The following is a 26,779-nucleotide window of genomic DNA, read 5'->3' as shown; positions in this document are numbered from 1 at the left end:
GATCACCGTGTGTTTTTGCAGAGCGAGAGCTTATAGGTCTCTAACGATACGTGCAAAATATCAGGTGTAGATATTAGATAGTTTTAAAGATATGGACAATTAAAGTAGCACATCTTCCATGTACACTGTAAACTTAAAACAGCGACATCGTAACAGTTTTGGCATTGTAAGATGATTACTTGGGTATCAAATCAGAGATCCTGGAATAGATTCTTACCATTGGATGTTTTTTCAAATTTACAGTTCGTCGGACCAACGATGTACGCCACGCTGGATGATAATTGTTGTACGTGCAAACGAAACGCAAATATCAATCCCAAGACACTGCTTCTTGAGTTCACAACGCATACCAATAATATATAATTGTTTATATTGTTGTAGTATTCAGTTGTACATATCTTTAACATCATTAAGCAACTACGCGTAATTAATAATAAGTTACATCCGTGATCACTGCTAGTAAATTTTATTATTATAAGACTCAAAATTGATATTTACCTAAGACAATTAAACGATGATAAATTTTATTATCTACTCGTGTGTTAATTTTACAAAACAAAAGTAAATCGGAATACAGTAATTTCAAATTATCTGCACCGTGACAAAATAGTTTATACGATTTTTCACTCAGACCAAAGTGTCTACAAAATACAACAATTTATTTCCCTACGATATTATGCAGTTTCATTCCTCTCCATCCTCTGCCGTAACTCTTCATTCGTCTTGAACGAATTGCTATTTTAAATACCCTGCATCTCCTCCACATTTTCAAACGAACGAAAATCATTTCGAACTAGACACGGAACCAGAACACGGAACTAGAAACTCCCTTTGTTTCGCAAATCGGCCCGATTCAGCTCCAAGTTGAACGATCGTCGATTTCGAAATACGAATAACGTGGATCTATTTCTAATAAAAGAAAAAGAGTTAGAAACCAAAAAAAAAAAAACGAAAAAAAAAACAAAAAAAAAAGGAAGGCGGAAATCTTCGCGGCGTCGATCCGTTCGGATTCCAAAGGGCGAAAAACTATTTCTGGTAGTCGCGCGCGAACCTGCGTTGCCGCAAAACTCCCCAGAGCGGTCTCGTTTCCCTTTCCCGCGTCGGTTAACTTAGATTCCTCGACGAGCCACCCATCAAAATGATAAACTCCTCTCCACCCATGAAAAGAAAGCGGGGCGAAACGTCGTTGAATTTATTTTCGTATTCTACTTTCCCCGCGTCTGCTGGATAATAGATCGAAATTCCGGGGCTCGAGAACAGGCGAGATAACGGGTGTACGTTCGCTCCAGGAGTGGCACCACCGACCAAGAAACGCGTATCGGTAAGGTAGAGCGATCGATCGATTGCGACGTTGTCGGTTCTAACGCGACACTATTGCGAGGAGTGGGTGGAGGGGGGTCAGTGAGACGGTGGATTCGCGAATACTTGGTAACTGTGGTGCGCAACGAGGTTGAGAAAAAAAGCGGTGTCTCGAGAAACATAAATTCGGTCGGACCTGGTGGACACGTGGGTCATGTGTCCGTCACACGTCGCGGCTCTACGCGTCGTTGCACGGCTATGCGGCGTTGCGATGCGTTCGCTCGCGGCGTTTCGCGATATTACGCAATGACGAGTCGTCACGATGCGAGGAACTGCGTGTGAAGATCGTTGTGACTTCGTTCGGTCGAGAGCTCGCTTCACTGTGATCGTGGACGAACAGTACGTGTTTGTTTCGTTTGGGAAACGAGCCTTCGAGTCGACCTACGACCGAGAAACACCAGCTTCGCGAAACGTTCTGACGACGATGGTTTCTTTTGTGTTCAAGGTTACCAGCATGAGTTTTTGGCCTCGCAGACGTTTTCGTATCACACCGCTACGAGCGCTGGCGGCGTTCTTCCTGATGATGATGCTCTTTTGGTACAGCCTCAGTCGGCAAGAGGTGCCCAGGCAACCGTGCAGCGTACCTGAAGAGTTCACGGAGAAACTGCACGAGCTTGCCTACAGGTTCGCGCTCGATCTCTAACTGCTCGACCGCAAATATCGGAATGCTCGTTCTTATCGGAATACGGTTCCGGGTTGGGTTGATACGAACACGGTACAAGCGAGCTCCTAACGTAGAGGAGATACGGAACGGACGTACGATTTTACGTTGGTACCGCATGATCTAAAATACGACCTATTTTTCAAGCGACCCATGTTAGAGCAGTGATATCACAAATTTTATTTAACCGAATTACCGAAGTTGGTAAAGGTAGTAAACGTAGAGAACGATGAAACTAAGAATACCTTTATAGTTAATAACTTACTAAAATTTTCCAAACTCCCTTCTGTTCTCAAACCCAGAAACTTAAATCTTCTAAATCATCTAAATCTTCGGATTAGAATAAAATGATACGAAATATTTTAAACATTTATCATATCTATATATACAACGTATCCAATTTCGCGCTACTCTCTCTGCACGAGACCTGTCTACTCGGTACGAGACCCTAATAAATCACGTTTCTCGTTTACATCGTTGTACAACATTGTTCCGTTACGTTTCGAGTCTTTTCCGTTAGCTCTGCCATTCATTTTCCATTCCATTATTCGAGTACACGTCAAATTTGCTAAATAACAAAACTAGGTCGAGCATCGATGACCGAAAGTTGCCCATTATTGCCAACCAAATTCTTCTACGGTGAATGCTCGAGTTTGGTTTGGAGGAGAACTTTCACCGTGTGAAATTTCTCCCGCGACGAGTTTCACCAGTCTAGACGTACGCTTGACCTCTGTTACGTGTGATCCTTCTAGAGCTCACCTAGTCTTGGCCAAGTTGGGAATCGTGCACTTTCTGTGCCTTGGAGGACTTTGGGGTCAAGTTCGGATCGGTCGTGCGTTGCCCTGGACTCGTAAGGTCGAACTCTGTCTGGTGGACACGCTACGGGACGACGTCCTGATCACGAAGGCATTCCGTGAGGTTGGATTGAGCGCCACGTACTTACACGCAGCTGGAGTCTACCGTATACAAGAGCACGAAGTTGGCGAAGATGCGCCCAAAGTGGAGGTAGTCGTCTTCGAGGAGGATGCGGTGGTGAGTTCATTTTTAATACTGTATCGTTATATTCTACAGGATGTCTTTGGACATCACTTGGTTAGATGGAGTTATGATTGTAGTTATGATTACAGAAAAGGATCGCGTATACATACATGTCCTATTTGACCTTTTTTTCAAGTTAGCAAGTTTTGTGTAGCAATATGTCGACAGATGGAGGCAGTTGAACTGACCCAACTATTTGCAAACAGAACTCGATATTCTACCTTGAGTCTAATTTTATAAACACTTCCTCTTGCTGTTTCAAATATGAGTCGTATTTAAATCCAATGGACTATTATTTGTGGGATTATTCAACGTTCATTGTGTACAGAATTCATTGACAGAGTCGAAATATACTTGGTCAAAGAATAGAACGAAGCTTCCGGAAATAAGGGACAATCTGGACAAATGAAGAAGCCAAAACGATAGTATGTCCGTAGGCTTTTGTTCAGATGCAAGTAGGTAATTTTAAACACCTCTTGCGAAGGTAACACACTTGCTATAAGTGGATGTAATTAAGTAGTACATCAGAGATCATCTCTCGATGACCTTGAACTGTCAATTGATTTTAATCCGACTATAGCTCCGACCAGGGATCTGCTGATGCACTGATTTAATAGTACAACTTTTACACCCAAGGGGCTCAAACAGTATCGACTTTCATAACCTAATTTGTGAAAACATGGTTTTACAAGATCGACTTCCTTTGGTGTAATTTCTCCTACATAATGCTACCGTGTTACTTCCGTATAAAAATTATTTTCTTCTCAGAATTAATGAACCCACAATGTCAATTATACATCGATAAATTGACAGTTTTATTTAATTTTTTTGCATTCGACATTTTCGAGATGTAACGGTTTCTAGTAATGAAAGCGTCGCGAATAATACCTTCATTCATTGAAAGCCAAATCACATCACTTTCTCTCGTCATCTCAATGTCAACGCAAATAATGCACATACGATCACGGAATGGTTAAAATTTCTATTCATAAAGGTAACTTTCATTTTCTCTGACAAGTCTTCCTATTTAACGAATGAAAATTAACACGAGGTGTTCACGGTTAATAATTTACAATTATGCAATGTGACTTTTTAAATTTACTTTCGTAAAGTAGTATCTCAATTTCGATTCTTGCACGACGAAACTTATTCATCTTTCGAATTAAATTTCAAATATTGTTCAGCATCTTTAATCTTGAATTCGTGGAACGGGATCTCTGCACGAAACACAAATTCGCGTTGAAAATGAAAATATATAAATCGAGATTAACATATCCAAGTTACTCTTAAATATATGATTACAGGGTGTTCTTCGAATAAAAATTTCTCGAACAAGCGTTTAAAAAATTCGAATAAAATTTCCACGAGTTTTCTAGATACAAGTAGCACGTTCCCTTTTCACATTCTATTCGCATAGAAAGCATATGTGCTTAATAGGACCAAAAAGAAAAAAATTCTTTCGTGTTTAAAGAACTTGTAGAAATTTGTTGAGAGTTTTCGAAACGCAAGAGTGTATTTTCTTTCTATTTTGTACGGCACGTGTACTCTTTACGCGAATGGAATGTATGCGAAAAAGGGAACAGTACTCATTCTCGAAACGTGTGAACTCGTGAAATCGCTCAACGTTTGCCACTGGTCGTGTTATTTGCAAACGACTTGTCCCCGTTAGAAAATGCGAAGTTGTAATGTTTCGCAGACCTATCGCGCTCGGGAATTTAACGCCGCAGTATCATCCGTTACGAGTTATAAATTCGGGCGAGGAATCGCGAATATTTTGCGCGATTTACGACGCGTGTTTTACGTATGGTATAACTAGGACAACAGAAAGTTGTTACTTGGCAGAGCTTTTGGCAATAAAGCGGCGAACTTCCTTTTATTAACATCGCGTGGCTTTATTACGACAAAACCTGTTAAAAAGCGTATTACCTTTGTAGAAGATAAGAAATGTAGAACGCGAGAGCTTCGAAGCTATATAAGTTTCCGTTCTCGTGTTATCAGCGAAAATAAAAATCTTTACGAACGATTATGCTCGTACGAGACTCGTCTTAGGTAACCTGTTTGATTCGCGAAAGGAGACAATATTATTGCGAAAATATCGACTTCCTTTTAAGAGGAACGTAAGACACTTTTACGAGAAGAAGAACTTAGAATTTATTTATTTTCTTTAACTCTTTGGGGCCTAGTGGATCAATAAATAACTCACCTTTTTAATAGTCTGGGACACGGTGGGATATTTGTGAACCAACCATGAAAAATTAAAATAATTCCATCAAGTTGCACGGTGAGACACTTGATATTCCATCTCATTAATAGATTAATATCTAATGCCCAAATAGTTAACAGTCATCGTCACGTTTTTCTCTAAAAGGTTGTACTACCTAGCGATAGAATGGTAAACGTTTATGAACATTCAGGAAACGCAAATTGCTGAGCAAACGTATTTATCTTCGTATAAAAAAGTGCATACTAACGAGAAGAGTGATTACCATAAGGAGGTAAACCTTGTTATACGATCCAACTATTTTCTATCTTCGGTTACTGTTTCTGTACTGCACGTAACCCAACTGGAAAAGATTAAAAATTGATTTTCACGAGAATTTGCAGAGAATCAGATTCCCAACTTGGATCTCACGTAACAATGAAAGTTTACCGAAAGTGATAGTGGGACTGTGAGATGTTTAGACACGAAGTTGCGAGGGATGCATTCGAGTATTGGAGTGTCTTATAGCGAATGAACGCGTGTGTATCTGTGTGGTGGTAAGAATCCTTAGGGTGACCAGTGCGAGACAAGAAGAGTAAACTCGATTTCAGAATGGTTCAGTGAGTGGAGTCAGCTGTGGCGAATGAGAAAATTCTATTTGAAAGTGTCTCGGGAGAGTTCAAAGATTTCTTAAGAGTACCAAAGCTAACTGTTAAATCTATTTGTTAGTTCCATTCGAAAGACTCCTATCTCCTTCTGTCTATTTATCGTTTCTGTATACAAGGCTGTTGTTTCGTTCTTTTTGCAGACACAAATGGTAAGGAGAGTCGGTTGGACAAGAAGAGTGCTGCCTCCGGATTGCGAGTTCTCACCTAGCCTGCAATGCTTCCCACCGCAACTCGTGATTCCTCCCTTACCGGCGAAACAATTCGGAGGTCGGCTAATGCCTGTACCCAGGGAGGGTATCGAGCTGCAGAAGTATCATTATCCTAATGACTGGTGGCTCGAAGTGAAACCCACCGATTGCACCGAGCCTCAAGAACTCGGCGCGTAGTAATCGTTGCAGCGAGGATTCGCGGTGGAAAATTAATCCTCTCACGTCGACACCGATGGTTGTCTTCTGGGACCGTTAAGTGAGACAGACATAATCGCCCTCCCTAGCTACACCGCTCGATACCGTTAGCCACGTTATTTCGGTAGTGAATTTTTTATCTACGAATTTCATTTCTCCGACCGAGATTCGTGTACGAATTGGGGAACACGAGTCACAGAAAGCAGTTGGAGAACGAGTTACTCATTTCCGTGTAATGATTTTCCATGTTTGGAAGATTAGGAAATTTTGCATCATTCCTGTTGATCGTAGAGTAACAGTAAAAGTTCGAACTTCTATATTTGGAGGCTTTCGAATTTCTCTGTTCTTCTAGTTGTTAATAATATATTAATGAATATGTACGAATAACGAGTTTTGATAACGATATAAGTTTCTCCGAACGAGTAAAAGTCGTCCGAAAGTAAATACGATATATCGGAGCCGAGTTAAATGTTTCGATCTTGAGACATCGGATAAACATCGTCGCGTCATTATTATATATATATATAGACACACGTGTCTCTTCCTTCTGATGTTGGTGCAGCCTTTCTCATGGATGAATTTCGTTTTGTACCATCGCTTTTGAAAATCGTGCTACTCGATAAACTGAATACTCTGAGCTAACTCAACGAAGGAACCTTTCCATGATTACAACGCTCTTTCGGTTATTTATCCAAGAGGATGTCTTAACGACTGTCGTAAATTTCGACGCCATGAAATTTATGCCCCGTAAAACTTTTCCATTACTATAACCATTTCCATCGCTAGATCATTCATATTTAACCACGTTTTCTAATATTAATTTCATTCTATTTTTTACTACGTTTGTAGATAATTTCGTTGACAGTTTGGTTACCTCTTGGTCATATTACTCATACTCTTATAAATAGAATAATCGCAGTCAACGAAGTGTTTAAACTTTCGAATTCAAATATATTCCTCGTATTCGATGACAACGTGTGCCTTGATCATTTTGGTAATTATACTCTGCGTTGTCAGTAACCATTAATCATTGTATTTCGATTCTGTCCTTTGAGAATCCATTCTCGAAGGCTGCATGGTTGTGTACAATGAGTGTCTTCGATACGTATCGACAAAGGTACCGAATAGATATCAAAGGCAAATAATTTGTCTACCCATCCGCTAACAACAATGAATGTTCTCTTCGTAGTCACTGATAATAGTAAGCCAATTTTGTCCTTTGGTGTTCGTAACTGTCCAATGATCCGCTCGTGAAACGAGCTGCGTTTAGATTCACCTGCTAAACAGTTCGTTGTCGATAGACATCCCTCAAAGTGAAACTGTCGCTCTGATCTACTAATAGATCCTGCACAATGGACTGTTTAGCTCCTGCTTCACTCGTGACCGAATGGATATCCACTTGTATACTCTCGAATTCCTCAATCAGATATTGGTATTTCAAACGTATCGCTACCAGTACCCTTTGAAGCGATAGGCAATGGCGGAGACCAGATCGGATCTAGTCAATGTTTTTAGAGGTAACTTGGGCGATACAATGCCAGCGGTTGTCACTTTTTCCCCTTCATATTTGTCACGATCATTTTGAGTCAAAATGATCGAAAAATGTTCGAAAAGATGGAAGATTCTACCTATTCTTCGCGTCACGATTCCTTGGATTTTTACGAAAAAAAAGGGGAAGAATCCTGATGGTGTTAAGGTCACTAATGTAGTTGAATAGCAAACCTGTTTTAATCCTGAGCAGCAGTTCTACACGATATACTAGTAGTCCGCCAGGTTAATTTGTTCGCGGTAAAGGACCTCGTATCGCGGTGTGTTCATTGGCGGAGCAGTGTAGCCGTGTAACGAAACAATTTGTTGTCACCATTCGGACAAATCGGTGTATCCGGAAACGAATTGTTTCAATAGATGTCGAGTAGACGTTTTGCATTGTTAATTATTGCCAAACACGATGATTACGATCACGCATTTGGGATTTTGAAAAGAGCGACAGTTTGAACATGTTCGACAGTTTGACAGTTGACAGTTTGAATGACAGTTTTGTCATTACTAGCACGGACCTATCTTTTTTTCCTTTTTTACTCGATGGGGCTTTCCTGTTAGAATATGTAACATTCTTAGAACCAATGGTGGAAATAGGTCCAATTATTATACCATGTACGAGTTATCGCGATTGTTGTCCGTCTATAGATTAAATTACTTAGAAAGCATCCCACAGCGATTCACTATAACGCTGGTCGCGATGAGGAAAATGTTTCAATTGTATCCACGAGTTTCCACACTTTAACTGCTTTTTTAAATTCGTTGTCAATTAAAGGAAAAGGGATACTCGATACCTTGTGCGACACAGAGATTGGGAAAATGAAATTTTCCTGCGTGAATTAGAGCCGACGATAGTTAAATACTTGAAAATTCGAAAAATTGTTCCTTAATCACTTTTCCGACTCGATGGTTAGGATCGTTCTGTCCCTCGAGTTATTGTTGCGACTTACTTTGCTTGGTATCGAAATGATTTAATTCGTCGTAAACTTTACTTAAATTTCACGTTAATTCACGAAAATTCTCTGAGACACTTCAATAAAGAAATGAACGCTGATATTGGAACTGTTAATTATTTAATTTGTGCGACGTACTTAAATGTCACATTGAATCGCAAAAATTACAAGAAACTTTTCACCAAGAAAGTAAATTCTAAGATTATAGTTTCGTAGAAGTTCAACTAAGAAATGGGTCGTAGAATGGGACAAGGTACGTGCGCAAAAAATATTGTACATCTTTTTAAAGCATTGATAACTTATTCTATTTTTATGTTTTTTCGTATAGTATTTATTTAAATTATATTTAATTACGCCAACCAAAGTTTAGACACTGTACTCGAGTCAAATTCAATTCGTCATCCGAGGTTATAGATCTCGGTCATACCACACCCACTTTCTCTCATTTCTTCCCGAAAATCTGCAGAAACACGTTCTCTTTTTCAGACAGAGAAATAAATTTGCATAATGTGAAAGTGAGAGTCCTGTCTGGCACGAGTCGCGGTGCAGGATGTGACCTTGAGCAGTCAATTGAATTCGACACGACTGTGTTAACGTATACACACAATATATCGCATACCCTAGACATTTTTCTTGTATTTAACGCATTTCAACATTTATATCGATATATGAAAAGAGTTTGACGGCATTGCGTTTGAAATATGTATAGTTAAATTAACCATAAATCGCATATGCTAGAACCGTAGATAAGAGGGTACAAATACAAAACAGAAAGAGATATAGACTATCATTGACTATCTCACTCACTATCATTACACCGTTTCCTATATATTCACTTTCATCGATTGCGCGAACATTTTCCCGTAATGTAAAAATTAATTAACGCGTTAATTAAATATTATGAAAACTACGACGAAAAGTTTCTTCAGTTTAATTACACATGAGTGTAATTGCATTTATACGATAAATAATTTACAAAATAGTAATATTTTCCTTGATTCGATGTGTTGAGAGGTACACATAAATCGATGATACTATGCTGCGCACTAAATCTTTGACAATACAATTATTTATACGTATTTGTACTGCTTCTTCTACACAGTATCAAGGGAAACAGCATTTGTTGGTAGGATTTTATAAGTTTTCCACGTTTCTACGAGCGACGCGTAAACACCTGTCTCGAACCGATATTTAATTAATTTTTCGTGTGTAAGGAACGTACTAAAAGATACTCCATCGTTGCGACTTCATCGATTCAATTTTCATTCGCTGGAGAGTAAATTGTAGGATACTCTTATCGATTGAGTTACGAGTGTCGGGCGATGTCCGCGGTAATTGCATCACAACGAAGCGTATTTAAAATTTAATTACGCAAAAAGGAACGCTATGTTGCGTCGATAATTTTTGCTTCTTGCGTGGAATCGAACGATCGATAATTGCCACCGCAAAATTGGAAATTACACGCAAAAACCGATCGAATTGTTGCATAGTGGTAAAGTAGTTTACAATTGAACGAGGGAGTGTTAATTTTTAGTGCGTAATTTGTTTATTGATAGATTTTCACTGCTCGACGAACGCAAAGAGTATAATTTCAAAAGATTAGTTATTTATTTTGCGCGTTTACGAATATCGTTTAGATTCTTAGATAACCCAGAAAGGTGAAAGAAAATTTTAAACACCGACGAAGTACTTAAATGATTTTTGTTACCGGTATACGTTAGAGATGAAAAGAACATACAGTTAAGAATTGTTAACTGTTTTAAAATTGTCAATTTTGTCTTGTTTTCATTCTGCCCGAGAATAATAGTCGATGTGATTTAGTGTTTCGTCGTTCGATCGATTCGATTTAACGTTCGATAAAAATTCGAAGACACATAGCCACGACATCGTTGCGAATAAATAATAAAAGTGTCCGATACCCGATTTATTGCACTCGCGTAGATTGTTAACTAGCGTTCCATTTCTGTTTCGGTTATCTCGTTTCGGATTAAATGTACACATCACTCGTCACATTTTATACGAATGCACACATTTGTATGCAATGTATTTCCCGAATAATGGATCGTCAGCATTATTGTAGTTGTCTCTTGAAACCTTCCATGAAATTAAATAAAATACATACGAAAGGAACAGAGGAATTTTGATTAAACATTTTATTTCGTTAATTGCATTGTGTCGTCGTTGCGCGCGTTAATTGTTAAAATAGTTTCAATTTCGGTAACAAAACAATTTGGTCGTTCAACAAACGAAATAGTTTAGTACGTGTACCAATGTCAAATTAAAGGAAAATCGTTTTTCCTACACCTTTTTAGAATTCTATTTATTTCAAATGAAACTCATATTCCTTGATCGATTAATCGATGCAGTTCTGCGTTCTCTACGAGTATAAGGTGTCCTTACAAATAAATATTAATTTACACACGAATACGTTTTATAAGTTCACAAATAATTAAACAAGTAACGAAAAGGAGATCAATAATACATCGACAAGAGTACTCATCTGCATACACAAACGAACTTGAAATTAAAATATTTAAAAAAAAAATAAGCATCTTTTCTGTACATCGTTCTACAGAATTAGGCCCTCCCCCGAGTATTCTTATTAAAAAATACAGGGTCCCGAATAAAAATAACGCGACCAGTCTTTGAAACTACATACGAGCTCGTAAACACCGAACAGCGAAATCATCTAAGAAATTGGAGTATCGAGGACCGTTCAATTTCGTCTTATCGCTTGTTTTCGCGTCTTTAATAGTCTGATGTTCCATATCGTAATGTTACGCGCCATCTCTTATTCCTCAAACGATATTTTCATTAATATTAAAAACTACAACGATTCCCTAGATTCCTTTCGTCCTTCTACGAAATCATATCCACTCTCCAACGAGGTCTTAAATAACAAACTATAACATTGTGCACCAAGAGTGTTCCTCCCTCTTTAATAAAAAAAAAAAAAATCATTATAACCATCACCGTCTCGAGAACAAAATTCCGTCAGTATCTGTCCAATCGTAGCTAAAATTTCTCGATCCTCGATCGAAATAACGAGCGTCCTGTTCCCCGAACCAGGGACCGTGTAATCATACTTACGGTTAAACGCACAAGATCGCCTAATTCCGTGCAGATTCGTTCCGAAGTATCTTTACGGTTGTTCTCGTTCGCATTTCTCTACGGAGGAAGCCACTCTTCCCTCTCGTTTACTTTCCGCGTCGCCATTCCGCGCGACGTTCGAATTTCGGAGCACCGGGACAAAGTGTGCCATTTTTCCCCTAATGCAACTCGCAGGGGAGTAACCGTAGACGCAATCGAGATCGCGTGCAACGTCCGGCTAACGAAAAGGTGGCGTCGTTCGCGATTTTTCACCGATCGTTTCCATCCGCCATGTTTTCCGTTTCGTCGGTGCATTTCCGTCATTGTTTCTGGTTCCGAGTCCACTCGTTCCGTTTCCTACCAACGTCACGGATAGGGAGCCGCGTGGCCTGCAACCAGCGACTGCAAGTTACGACGTACACGTTGCACTTTTGTACCGGGCACCGTACGAGTTCCTGAACTTCATTAACCGGGGGAGTGGGTACGGGGGGCAGTGGGATTGGGAATGGAGAGGGTAGTGTGGGGCGGTTGCAGCGTCCGTTCGTTGGATGTTTTCGGATTTACGGAAAGCGGAAACGGGTATCTTTGCCGTCTCGATCCCATCAAACTTTTTGGCACCGGCGTTGTCCCAGTTCCCGCTGATCCTTTTATTATCCGCGCGCAGTTTCTCGGTATTAAAGTCGGTCTTCGTAAAATCGCGAAGGCGGTACCAGATACCGGAAATGAAAACGCTTCGCCGCATCCGGCGCGGGCTTACCCCCCTTCTGTTTCATCCGTTACAACGGACGTTGCGGGCGAGGCGTGCCCCCATCCCCCTTGACGCAATGGTAATTTCAGCTGCGCGAACCTCTCGGCATAAATTATCGATTAATTTTTAACGATCGTTCTCGTCGAAAATACAATCGAACGAGTCTTCTTTGTGGAGAATGAGTACCGAAAATTCGAAGGAGGAACTTGTCCGAAAGGAAATCTTTTGTATTGGGAACTTATGGTTTGAAGCTTCTTCTATTGTAGTATGAAGTGGTAAAAGTGTCGGGAGTGTTAGAGAAATATTAGTCGTTTGTTTTGAATTTTTTTATAAGAAACGAAGGAAGAAGTAATATATAATTGTAGAAGTAACGATTATACATACATTATGCGATACACGTTATACATATTGTATTGTAATCTTGAAAGATTAAACAGACACAAGAAAGAAATTTAATTTATCGACGTAATCATTGGGCAGAGGAAACGTTTCGATTTATTGTATTGCGAGATCCATGGATTTTCATCGCTTTCAATAAAAAATAAACAAATGGATAAAGTAGAAAGTGATATTTCAAGAAACATGTTCTCTGTTTTCTTATTTTTATCACAAAAATCAATAGAAGAATCGAAGAAGAATTTTTCGATTAATCTGGAATTATGAAAATTATATCGAGAAAACGTTTGGCTTAACCCCTTTCGTTACCAAACCATTTTGGATTGCATTTATGTAAACTGTCAAGAGCGTTAACGAGGTGAACCGTAGAGAAAAAGTCGTTTAAAATTGAATTTTCAAGATATTTTAATGAAACAAACGTCGCTCAAAACGAATTGTAAGTTTTGATTAGATTTTAATTAAAATATTCCAATATCTCACACTAGTCATAAAATTGTACAAGTTATTAAATTTGTACGAAAATTTAATTAAAGTCTGAGTTTAATGTACAATATATACACTTTATGCTTCATTATGTCTATGTTCTATAGTCTTGCGTACCTACACAATGACAGTACGAATTTTTGAGACACGATAAATTAAGAAAAGTCACTCGAATAGAAAAATGTCAGAAAAATATTCATATAAATGCATTGAGAAAATATTACCTGGCATTACCTAACATTTTTCATTTTATCATAATGTTTTGAAAACTTGCTTATAATTTTAACAGTAGAGAAAATATTTCGAGCGAGAAAATTAGATCGAACGTTTTATACAAGTTTAATTAAATATTATGTAAATGGCTGATTTCCAAGCATATAATATGAAAAGAACATTTTCACTTTTTATTTATATTTACAACGTTTCAAACGGTTGCGTTACGCGTGCACAATTAATACTAAATTGATATTAAACATTTCGTAATGAGAATTTAATTGAATATTATTTTGATAGCACTATTCCATCTAAACTTATAATACTGAACATATGGAGACCAATGTGCGATTGTTTCGTAATACAGAAATTAATCATTTAAACGCATTGTTGATTCAAATTTGTCGTTGCGTACTGAATCATATTGCTTCGTACATTGTAGTGTTAAGCGTGCATATACTATGTTAATCGAATATCGCGCGAATGCATAGATTATACACTATTTACACTCGTATTAGTTTCAGAAGCTAGGAATCAATTGTGAACCATACGCGCAGAGACCGTGGATTATTAAAATGTAAATTTTGGACGTTTCCAGATTGAAAATATGACACAATATAGGAAGGACATTCGCATAAATGTGAATAAAACTCGAGGAATAATAAATGAATAATTTAATCGATGAAGTCAAAGACTAACGAATAGAAAAAGCTAAATTGTTTAAAGTGACAAACAATTTAGAACAGTTATGTAATTTCATGATCAATTAATTATAATACCTTGCTTAATGACCAACGATAAGAATCGAAAGTTTGGAAACTTGTCTAAGAGATAACTTATAAATTACAACATCGTTCACGATGTGTACAGTAAATACTGTCTCGCTAACAAACATTATATTATCTCGACGTAAATAAATAAACGTTACTTATACAGCAGAGAATATTTTATTCATACTTGTTTCCTCAATCGATACATATTGGGCTTTCTGCAGCATTAGTTTCTCAAAAGTTTTTTTTCTTTCGTTTATTCTCAATGGAACGAAGAAAGAATTATTCATCGAAAATATTTGCACACGTATTTAGACGATGATAATTTAATTCATGCAACCAGAGTCTTCGCAAACGGAAATATTTAGGGAAGAGCTGAGACTTGAATACAATAGAATGTTGTTAACAATGGCATCTTCGTGACAACGGAATACAGAATAGAGGAGCGAGTAGCGAATTCGTAATGGTAGAATAGAATGGACAGTAGAGAGTTTACGACAATAGCGCGAAATGTCATCGTCGTATAAATGTCAAGAAATTTTATGAATATCCCTTGAACTTATCTTTTCATTTGCTAATGAATTATGACTATTACTTCGTTCTTGAATTTTATATGTTTGTTTTCATTAAAAATATTATATTAACATAAATCTGTAATTTATCGATAAAGATCAATAGTGTCGCTAATATAAGGATATTGGAAGGAGAGATAACTGAAGGAAAATGTAGTACGTAATTTCAATAATTTTTATTCGTATTTAATACGACAATAATATTGAAATATTTCTATTGCAATTGTTCCTTCATTTAAAAAGTGTCTACTTCGTTTTTGAAATTAAATATTCACCGAGGATGTAAGATGTATGTATGCATACAATCCTATTGTAACGTATACTCGTTAAATCTTTGCAATAATGCATTACCTTCTGTATTCCTCAAAGTAATTAGATTCAATTTTTCTGTTAATTAATTTTAAATATAAAAGTAAAAAGAAATTACTGGGATCACATATTGTCACATATTGCCTGTTGAATAATTTTGAAAGTACACATTATGCACATAGTTTCACTAAACAATTATAAAGATTCTTGGATGTTTTTAACTCTGCTCTCTCAGACAAATTCCCTTCATTATACGACAATTACCAAGTATTGGACTTTTGCACCTCCTGTATTATTATTAGATTACACTTCCATGTACTCTGAACACACTCATTTGTATCCCTTTCATAATTTGAGAACGATTGCAAAATTTGATGTTTGTGTGTCTGAAGTGTTCAGGGAAATAATTGTTCGAAAATGCGTTTGGCTTAAATTACAATTAAATACAACTTTGGTAGGTCATAAAATGCGCACAATAAAAGAATATAGTGTTATTAGAAAAATTGAAGCACATTTTTAAAAATTCAAGCTCAGAAATATATTTCTCTTTCCAAGTGAAACAATTTTTAGTAAATTCTCAACAATTTAGAAAATGATTTATTTAGTATACATTTCGAAGTACCTTCTATGTCTATTAAATATTTGTGTTGTTATTGTTTATAATATACGTGTGAAATTTATCGAATAATTAAAGTGGAAACGATTACAGAACGATAATATACCATTTTTAAGTGTTATCTCGTCAGCACTAATAGACAATAATTTACGCCGTGACATCTGAGATTTAATTCGGATAAAAAGGGAATGCGAGATATAATTGAGCTGCTCCGGCGGAAAAGAAATAAACGCAAGAGCGAAATTCCCGTTCACGTTTTTAGAATAAACTCTGACAGACGCGAGTGGGGAAAATATAAAAGAAAGTTTAACGGATGCGGACTCTCGAGTCATCTGTTGACAGTGAATGCATTTGGACGTAACGTTATAAGCGATATTATTTACTAGATCGTATATTATACGCAGACATGCGTGGGATATCGAAATTGACATCTCCCATTTCTCGTAACGATACATGATCGAAACTTAATTGTTTCAAGACAGTGAAGTGCACGGCATCATTATACCTGTGATATTGTGCCGTGACATTCTAAATTGTGAATCGTATTGTAATCGATCGAAAAGAAAGTTAATTCAACGAAGTGCGGAGTCTTCGAGTTTTAACTATGAACATATTTACACAAGTAGGTATTTTAATAGAATTATTCACGATTTATATCGGACGAAGTTTTTGAATAACTATTCGATAAACTTTCAATCGAATAATATTCGAACGAACTTCTGTACACTTCCTTTCATTTATTATGTATGATTCGAATAAAATGTTTCCCATCTTAATTCGAAATACACAGCAGAGATTGTACTTTTCGATTTTGAAAAGAAATTGCTCAATGAGTAACATTGGTTCGGAAAATGGAGCACGGTCATTTCAGAAAATTTAATTTTATCGAGAAAATTGAAAAATTACAGGTAGCAAAATTTTTTGAAGTGGAATAATATTCCTTTAGGATATAAAGCAGTAATAATTCCGAAGGAACAATATCAGTTAAGTAACAGTAGGATGAGAGATTGCAGTAATAATATTGATACAATAAATTTAGCGAATTAGCTTAGGTAGCAGTAATTGGGACTATCGTCGGAATAATATAAGGGTCACCGAATTCTCAGGTTTGTGTACATTGAAATGAATATCCAGGACAGAAGTAGAAAGCAAAGGAGGCTAAAAAATATTTTCTAATTATGTCGACATATCTCTGCCCTGTTTCTCTTTCATCCCATAGCGCGTCTCTAGAGTGCCATGAGCTCGAGTTTCCTCTGTTCCAATATCACCGCTGATGCTTATCACAGCGCGCTGTTATGGCACTCTTTGATTTTCGAAATTGGTAGCGACGTCAAAGACTGTCAATATTTCATAGTGATTTTCGTTACGAGTGAATAGAGTTTCAATGATTCGAAACGGCAGACTACGCCACGTAGTCTGACATATTAAATTACAGAAACGTTTTCATATGCAATGTGGTACGTATTATCGTTTTAAAATTTGAACGAGCAAAATTAGCACGATGGTAACGTAAAAGGTTAACGTTCCTTTGGAGAACTGTATTCGGTATTTACATTCTTATGTAACTTTTCAATAACAATGTGTTTTGTACGTGAAATATTATTTTTTGACATTTATTCTGTGACAACTGTTTCAAATATTAACATTGTCCAATTATCGACAATGTTATACATACCTGGAATCAGGAATGTCCTTGTAGAACGTAGATGTCTGTTAAAAATCGTCGGTGTGAGAATTTATGACCAAATTAAATAATTAATTCGTAGATAAATATATTCTTCATTGTAATAGCCTGTTTGCCTCGTTATTAATGTAAATTTTAACCGAAAGGATTGAGGACCGCGTAGTTATTCAAATCTGATTTGTAGGATTTTTTCTACATCTTTTACGTAATCTAAGATTAAAAAGTATGTATATAATATAATTTTATATTGTAACTAGTCACTAAAAATGAACATTTATACATATGATTTTACGTGAAGAAAAGGATACTAAATTTTAACGAATTTGAATCGATAATGCAACAATAATTAAAAATTTTAAACATATTACCAACTCAACCTTCATTAAAATTATTAAATATATGAACTCACACGTAATTAAAACAATAAATTACGTCGGTAATAAACACCTTAGTACGCAGTAAATTTGCTTATATTTATTAGCTATTTAACATAATTACCACCTGTTGGCGAGTGTAATAAACATCGGAGAGAGGTGAATAGAACGATATGTTAATAATCCGAAAATCTGCAAATGTACAAAAACAACGTTTATTCCAACAATGTTTTCCAAAAAATAATTGTAAAGTGTTTAAACTTTTTAGATCGCTTTACAATTTAAATGAAAAGTTAAAGTAGTCAAAATTCTGAAAAATTTATTGTCATAAATTGCGAAGCACATTTTGTAGAGATCAAGATTTATTCAAAATTTGGAACGGAAGCATTTATAAGCGAATACATTTATAAAAATAATAAAACTGTGCAAACCGACTTTTATCTCCAAATACTCCACTTTTATATGGAAATTTTACATAATACATTTAGTTTCTACCTTTATATTTATATAAAACATTGTATACTCAACACTATACGTTCCCCTTCAAGGGTACTGGTACATATATAAGTGTACACATAGTTTTTAAATAATTTTAAATATTGCAACACGACAGTAACTATCAAAATTACGAATAAATGTTCATAATTAAATTTCCCAATGATATAACACAACATCGCAGGAGTGATGTCACAGATCTTAATTAATTTAAATTCTTGTTCAATTTAAATCAAATAATTGAGCTCAGAGAGTGATTAGAAAATATGAGTATATATTTCCCGGCAATTCGTCGACTACGACTATTTATCATTGGTTAGAATTTCAATTCTCGGTAATAAAAATAAAAGTGCGATATAATGTGCAAGTTTTCCGCAACTTTCACTGAACTTGAAGACTTCGTCGAACTGTTCGTGGAAGTGTCCGGAGCAAATAGGCCAATTTGATTCGCCTCCATCTTAACAGCGTCAAGGATGAAATTCCAGGATCAAACCTGTGGAAAGTTTCTTTTGTCAGAAAGTTAATGGTGCTTAAAGTATACCTATTTATCCTATCACTCCCGAGTGAAAATCCTTTTGTAATCTCTCGCGTAACTACAAAATTACTTGTTGCACGTTTGTCTGCAAAACAATTTCAACTACGTAAATTTATAATGATCTAATTGAATGTAAAATTTACATTATATCGCGATGTTTGAAATCCACGTTGGTAAGAAACCTTGCATACAATGGAACTAAATTTCGAATCGTTTTTATAGTTACTCATTAAAATAGCAACCTGTAATAAAATGGAAACAGTATTGTCTATACATACCAACTCGTGTACATTTCGTAGTTATAAATTGGATTGAAATGGAATAGATTCCTGTATATTGACGATGCCTGTATATTACAATTGAAAGCGGTAATATGTTTAAACGAATAAATTCAAATTACGTTTGTACGATCATTGTTATATAATAGTGTAATAATTCAATTGGAATTAATGTTATTAGTTTAGTTTCTATTTTACATGATTGCATTTAATTGGAACGAAATCAATAATTTATTGCTTCATCAGCGTTGTATTCTAGTTGTACTTTTTGCGCTGCTGCTCGAGGTTATCGAAACCGCAGAGGCTTACAAACCGATCAGACCATACAAGTATTATCAACATAGACCATGGCATCGACCACGATGGTATACAGATTACAGATCAAAGATCCACCATTCGAAAAAGAGACCGATAGAAGATTATTACTCTCACAGGCCAGGATATTACAGGTACGAAATGAATATTATACAAAGCGAGGTTAAACTCATAGTATAAACAGGGTTTATACGTAGTATAAACAAATCGAAAATGTAGAGTAACATTTTTGTACAGGAGCCTTCGTTTCCAAGGAAATCGATTTTGAAATCGTTTGGTGCGCATACGCAGTATTGTACAGTTTTGAAAATGGATTCCCACGTTGAAACGTGTACATTTTGTCCTCTTCTTTTCGTATTAATTTAAGATCATTGGAAGATGGTATCAAACACGAATCAATTTTTCTTTTCTCCAATTGCAACACTGTGCTACTAAGAAAATACGTCGTTTTATTTAAAAAAATTTCAATGATCTTGGAATCTCGAAAGTATGATCTTGAGTTGGAATCGTTGACACGATATTTATCCCTTCGAAACAGATGACTCTTTAAGTAGATAGTTCCATTTGTACCATTAGAAGTAGCAAAGCTATTCCAACTGGACCGAACAAACACCCTATATATCATGTGTCAGGAAACTATTACCCTGAAAACTATTACTCGCTTCTATTATTCGCTTTTCGTTTCATTGCTTCTAATCTCTACAATACTCGTATTGTCGTTTATTTAAAACCCATTGCACGTTTTCACCCCTCGTTTTAATGACCACCTCACGACAATATAAATACTGCATCGATTCGGTATTCAGACCATCAGTCCAAGGAACGACGGTGACGGATTAACGCGAACCAGCTTCCACGTCAGACAACTCAGAAGCTTACGCGAGAAACACGTTTCTACGCAAAATCGATAGTAGGTCATTCGCACTCATAACGCCATTAAGGGGGCCTTCTGCTCTTGAACTCTAAATAAGACGTTTCTTTGTCAATTTTTTACTCGTGAACTACTAACGGTAGCCGTTTCAAACTTTACATATTTAATTTATAGATATTTCAAGAAAACACGTGTTTTTTTGCACAAAAAAATATTTATAAACAATAGAAAAATCGAATTCGATAGTAAGTCATTCGCACTCATAACGCCATTAAGAAGGCCTTCTGCTCTTGAACTCTAAATAAGACGTTTCTTTGTCAATTTTTTACTCGTGAACTATTAACGGTACCCTTTTCAAACTTTACATATTTATTTATACATATTTCAAGAAAACACGTGTTTTTTTGCGTAAAGAAATATTTTTAAACAATAGAAAAATATATGGAATCAAATCTAAACGATTTTAAGGGATGAAGAAACTGACCACAGTTTTCTCTGTCACAAGTGTATGTTTTTCGGACACATCAAGGTTTATGAATGTTTCTTCTGAATATAGTTAGTTACGTCCAATTTGGTTGCAATTATAATGACGCCACTGCCTCCCCGTTCTTGCATCTTCTTCGTTAACATTTGATCTCCAAGTCCGTAAATCCTTCTCTCTCGTTGGTATTCCCCGTTTTAATTTTTCGTTGCATAAAGATATCGTTTGAAGTATTTTTGCTACATTCCTCAGGCGTGTATCTTTGATGTCGTCGGCGATGTACTTCACCATTTCGTCGGCTTCCGCGAATATCTTCTTTCCCATAAATAATTTATCATAATCCGCAAATGTTTCTTGCTTTCTTTTTCACTTACGTTACTCAAACGTCCTTAAATAAACTTCATCGGAACGATATCCGTAAAAGCTCAATCTCGAGCTCTAATCTTTCCTCCTAATTTCGTAGCAATAAGAATTTTCGCCAAACTTTTGTCTGCGAATTTAATTTCCTGTTTGCATTCTACCCAATGATTTCCTGTTCTTTCGATATGTTCACATTCCGCGATTAATTCACTGATCGCTTTGATGTTAAATATTCGACGCTGGAATTTTGTGACTGCGGAGAGTTTTTTAACCCTTTGCTTTACGATTGAAGTTCCAACCGCGCGACATAAGCGTCTGACCATAAGCTCGATCTCCTTTTGTTCATTGTGCGAAACCGAACGGTACCGTAATAACAAACTTTCTTACTTTAATTCTTTTATCAAACATTATTGTTCACTTCTACACTTACTGGCCAATCGAAACTTTAATCATTTTTAGATTGAGAAGTAAATTATTTTTTTCTCCGAAAGAATCAAATAAACAAACCGAACGTTTCGATATCCATATCGAATTAGTCAAAATGAAATCTTTACTTCTCATATATGTATCAGAATATGCACACGGTGTGCCTGGAATTTTATGCTCGAATAAATCGTTAAAGGCAACGGCATCGTAATAAATTGTATTGTTTGAAACTGTGAGATTAATACAATTTGCGTAGATAATTGGAAGTTGTAACCATTTTCCTGGTAACTGTCATTTTTCGGAGGAACGGTTAAAATGTCTATATATTTTCATTGATCTTTCCTGTCAATTTGACGAAGTGCTCGATAAAAGTTCAAATATTTTCGGTATTAAGTTTGATTGAAAAACCATGCGTGACACGTACAAATTGATTTCGACTCGATCGGATGCGCATGAAACACACCGTTTTCGGTAATTGGATTGAAAGTCCGACCGCTAATTATTGGTGCAGTGATTCAAACGCGACAGAGGTTAATTGGTAGCTGGGATTACTTCGTTATAAGAACTATCCGAATTAACGCGTAATAGTATTTATTCGATCTTTCAGACACCACTCTGCGAACGAAGATGTCGATGAATACGGTCAGAATAAACTCTACACGATTGTCATCCAGTTGCCTAAAGGGGAGAACAAATACGGCTACAATAGTTACTTAGAGAGAAAGAGGAACTATGAAAGAGGCTTGATCGCGGATTACGTCGGTGAAAAAGATTATATAGACGAGGAGGACGACATTGAATCAAAAGTGGTTAATATTAACAATAAGAAACTGCAGATTAAAGTAAGTCATCAAGAAGTTATTATCGTACAATTTTCTGCCTTCGCGTCTTTCGAAAATAATTCTTAAATATTTGGTATTTCGAGTTTGATAAATATTGAAAGTTATCTGTAGCTACTTAATCTGATAGTTTTTTTGAAATCTGGATAACGCAATAACATTTTCATATGCCGATTATTAAGGTATTTGTATGGAATGTAATCTTGGAGTGTAATTTTTAGCTCACTGTAAAATTGCAAAAGTATTTAAGATTTGTCCGTGTCAAAAATATCTTAAGCCATATGATCGTGCAACAGGAGTAATCACATTGTGAATATAAAATTGTCAGCTATCGTATAAAAGCCTATTTGGTACCTATTTGGTAAAGAATATGGTAAATTGTGATTATATCATTGCAACTTCGTCGTTAATTATCTTATTATTTATTATATGAAATGGTTCAAGAAACAAACGTTTGTAATAATTATTGCTTATTTAAAATTGTCGCTATTTCTGTGTACCAAAAGAGGGAGGTACACTTTTTATATTAACAGTTATTTGTGAACAATACGCAATTATAAAAAATTTCTTCCTGCAATTATAAAATGATTACACGTCTTGTCAGAAATTGTCACATAACAAAGTGGAAGAGGAACAAATCCTATCTAGATAAGTGGTGGAGTGTTCTCCACGGAGATTCTTTCGTCGACCCAACTTAATACTTGCACTCGTTGCATTTACAAACTCTGTCGTGTCGGTACTCCCACACGGAATTCCAGAATTACAGTCCCAGACTGGAATTTTGAATTACTTCGAGTTATGTATGTTCCCTTCAACTGAGAACTTACCGAGATTTGATTTAAATTCAACTTATTTCGGTCACTGTTGTCTCATGTAGGTGAGCGACGTATTTCTTGGAAGCAATCATTTCTTGAATGGAATATTTACATTATGAATTCTCGTATATCTTTTATCATATCATCAGAAAAAGTTTCACAAAGATTTTATGGATCGTTCGAAGAAAATCAACGTCAAATTGATTTATCTTTTTCTGAAAGGAAAATATAATTTTATTAAAACTAGTAAAGACAGTAATTGTAGCAATAATTTTTAATTTCACTTGTTTTTCATTTTTGAAAATTCTGACAAATATTCAAGGCGGTTTAAATTTTGAACAAAGCATCGAAATAACAGTTACATTGTGCGTAAACAATTATTACACGAATATGGATTAACGATATTCGGCGAAAAGGATATTAAGTGTAACCGGATATTAGTTTTGAATATTTGAACATTGATAATTAAAACTTAAGAATTCATTGGTGAGATGAATTTAATTTCCAAATTTGAATCTAATGTATATTTCTTGGTGCACGTAGATGGTCAAAGGAGAGAATCCTCAATTGCATATCAAGATATCAAGATCCGACGATGACAAGAATATAGAAATTGTTGACAAGTCGAACATCACTGATGTGGATCTAACATTATCGTCGACAACGTATGAAAATTTAATGTCTGAGGAAGAATCGGAAGTTAATTGGACATCGCCCGAATCGTCGACGATTTATCCGGAAAATCATCAACAGTAAATCAACATACAGTTGTAAATCGGATAGTAAAGATAATTTGTGCGTAAAATTAATCATATTTCTCACGATCAGTGTTCACTAGAAAAGTTTCATTTAGAAATTAAATTATTGTTTTATATCAGAGGTACCATACAGCACGGCACTCACTTATTTATTATCCACTTTGTTGTTATATAGTTGTAGATTTTATTATTGTTATGTTACTGGATAAGTGTTTGCTACGCTAACATACAAAGAGAGTGAAAGAATGCAATTTAATTTAAAAAAATTAATATTGTCCATTCGACGATAATAGGATTTAATGTTGCTGAGAATTGATTTATGTAAAAATAAACAAAGAGTGGGTAATATCTCATTAAAAAAAAAAACAGTGCAGTTGCATTTTACGGATGCATCATTGCACTTGCGGAGAAGTAACGTCGTAAAAAGATATTATTAAATAGTTTATTTCTTCTTCTATCACTTTGTTTAATTTTCGTTATTCATTGTTACAAGTTACATTCATATCATGGTCTACGATATCATCACGCAAAAATCAGAATTGCCTTATAATATTTATCTCCTTCTTAACGATTGCCATAATTTAATTATACTTTTATTATTATTATTTTTATTATTATTATTATATATTTAATCTTTTATTCTACAATAGGTGAATACTAGTAATTTCTATTTCAATAAATTACTGTATCAATCGAGTTTGGTTAAAAAATCGTTTACTTGAAATTATTTGAACAATTACCCCATGAACGATTTGAATAATTTTTGTATTTTTTTACTACAAAAGTATGAGCATTCTAAACTTTCAAATACTAAATTTAATTTACCTGTTAATAGTAACATTAAAATAACACATTACTTCGCTTATATATAAATGGGCATTTAATTATACTGTTAAATAGCACTAATTATAGAAATAACATTATTTTTAGCAATCTTCGTTTGAACAAAGTTGTTGAATTAAAATTTAATGCAACGTTCGCCCAAAGGACAGACTTTTTTTTACATTTGTCGATGTTTTATAAAACACTTAAAAATTGTATAAGGTCGTGTTTCTTATATGCCACACATATCACGTCCTTCTTTAATCGCGCTAATACTGTACTTATTAAACTTTCATGTCGTATCCCCTGCTCGTCCACGAAATTTAATTTCCTTCCTAGATCTTGAGAACAATACCACTGCGGTTAAAATATTGAACAGCGACCTTTGTCTGTCAGGAAAAACAAAAAAAGATACAATTAAAACGATTTCGTTACAATTGCAGAGAAAAGAAATTCTTATAACATTTGACCTCTTTGAATTCTTTCCCATAGTAGATTCGGTTATCAATTGAAACACGAACGAAATTAATCTTATTCAATTTTTATCACAAGAAATATTTCACATTACCGTCGGCGCTACATTTCATTTTCCAACGTTGAAGAGTTTTTTAATTTTGCAATTTCGTTATAATTAAGTTTGATAACTTCCAATAATTTTGTAATCTTCCAATTTCTTCTTAGAGAGAAATTACTCAACTTCGTTGAGACTTTATGAAAAGAAAAATCTAATAACCTTTGAAATCCACAAGATGCTTCAAATAAGAAATTTCTTCGCGGTATAGGAGCTCAAATTAATTCACAAACATGTGAACGTTCGTTGAATCGACACGCTCGCTAATAAATTCCACGAATTATAATTTTCGAAAAATTGGCTTGATATTTACTCTTACTTAATTAATGAATTACATATTATAAGGAAATGATCGAAAGGAATCAGAAACTACTTAGAAATCATTTGGAACACTCTGAATTTGTATCGTTTATTAACATAAATATACATTTCGCATATGTCGATAACAAATGCCTTGTATAAATATCTGTGCAGTAATAGTTTTACGAATTGTAGCGTCAGTGCATTTTTAGAATGCTTTACAAGCAAATAGTTCGACTCTCTTTCGCTTCCTAAAGGTTTACGAGTTAAAGCCTAAATAGGTCCTTCGTAATAAGCCGTACATCCATATGGACGGATGCCGAACAATGACCGAAGACTTCGTGACTATTGTACGACAGATGCTATTGTTTATGGAACTTGTTCACAAATGTCGAAACGTTTGTAGGAAATACATTTTTGGTGTCAGCTCGGGCTGTAAGCGTTGTGTTTCTAATAAACGGTAATCGTGCAGATGCCAGTAATGGCAACTATTCGCACCCTGTACTTCATTTTGCGTGACACCAACTCCTATAAAGCGAAACGTCTATTTCATACCTGGTTGGTGCTTCGAGTGAAACGAAATATGGCAACAGATCGAATGCAGGTTGCAGATACGAGAATGCAACTGTTTTCCATTCGGCCAGACACGAAAGAGCTTTTCATAAACGTAAAACAATATCAATCACCTCGTTAAAAATAACAATGTTCCTGTTTGATGAAAAAATACAGTGACTTTTCGTTAAAAAATTACACAGCGAGTATTTTTAAAATACTGTGTAATTCTTCATGCGCAATGTTCGATATTCTCGCGTGTAAAAATATTGGTTCTGGCAAAA

At 35.6% G+C, this 26,779-nt stretch overlaps 2 protein-coding genes and 1 long non-coding RNA gene across 3 annotated transcripts in view; 2 read left to right on the top strand and 1 right to left on the bottom strand.

Annotated features, from left to right (window-relative positions):
• The first annotated feature begins 1,422 nt into the window (after positions 1–1,422).
• On the top strand, positions 1,423–24,821 carry LOC143144376 (uncharacterized). The gene is made up of 6 exons (XM_076306707.1): positions 1,423–1,698; positions 1,805–1,983; positions 2,773–3,052; positions 19,632–19,834; positions 22,446–22,680; positions 24,036–24,821. Exons 2-6 carry the CDS (start codon positions 1,814–1,816, stop codon positions 24,246–24,248), a joined length of 1,101 nt encoding a protein of 366 aa, XP_076162822.1. The 5' UTR covers positions 1,423–1,698; positions 1,805–1,813; the 3' UTR covers positions 24,249–24,821.
• LOC143144837 (uncharacterized) lies at positions 5,245–5,887 on the top strand. Its single transcript, XR_012991532.1, has 2 exons — positions 5,245–5,553; positions 5,654–5,887. It is a non-coding gene; the product is annotated as an uncharacterized LOC143144837 (long non-coding RNA).
• The window catches only part of LOC143144374 (popeye domain-containing protein 1-like), a 144,759-nt gene continuing 136,915 nt past the window's right edge, over positions 18,936–26,779 (bottom strand). The window contains exon 7 of the transcript XR_012991408.1: positions 18,936–19,065. The gene's annotated coding sequence lies outside the window, so the exon portion shown is untranslated. The remainder of the gene's footprint in view (positions 19,066–26,779) is intronic.

This window comes from Ptiloglossa arizonensis, chromosome 3 (genome assembly GCF_051014685.1).
Source record: "Ptiloglossa arizonensis isolate GNS036 chromosome 3, iyPtiAriz1_principal, whole genome shotgun sequence".
NCBI classification, from domain to species: domain Eukaryota; kingdom Metazoa; phylum Arthropoda; class Insecta; order Hymenoptera; family Colletidae; genus Ptiloglossa; species Ptiloglossa arizonensis.
Note: the sequence above shows the minus strand (reverse complement) of the source record. Positions and strands in the feature narration are given on the sequence as shown.

Excerpts from the sequence above, each read along its gene's own strand:
- LOC143144376 (XM_076306707.1), top strand. The coding sequence starts at position 1,814 with ATGAGTTTTTGGCCTCGCAGACGTTTTCGTATCACACCGCTACGAGCG. Across the intron at positions 19,835-22,445 it reads CACAGGCCAGGATATTACAG|ACACCACTCTGCGAACGAAG; the intron begins GTACGAAATGAA and ends TCGATCTTTCAG. Across the intron at positions 22,681-24,035 it reads ATAAGAAACTGCAGATTAAA|ATGGTCAAAGGAGAGAATCC; the intron begins GTAAGTCATCAA and ends TGGTGCACGTAG.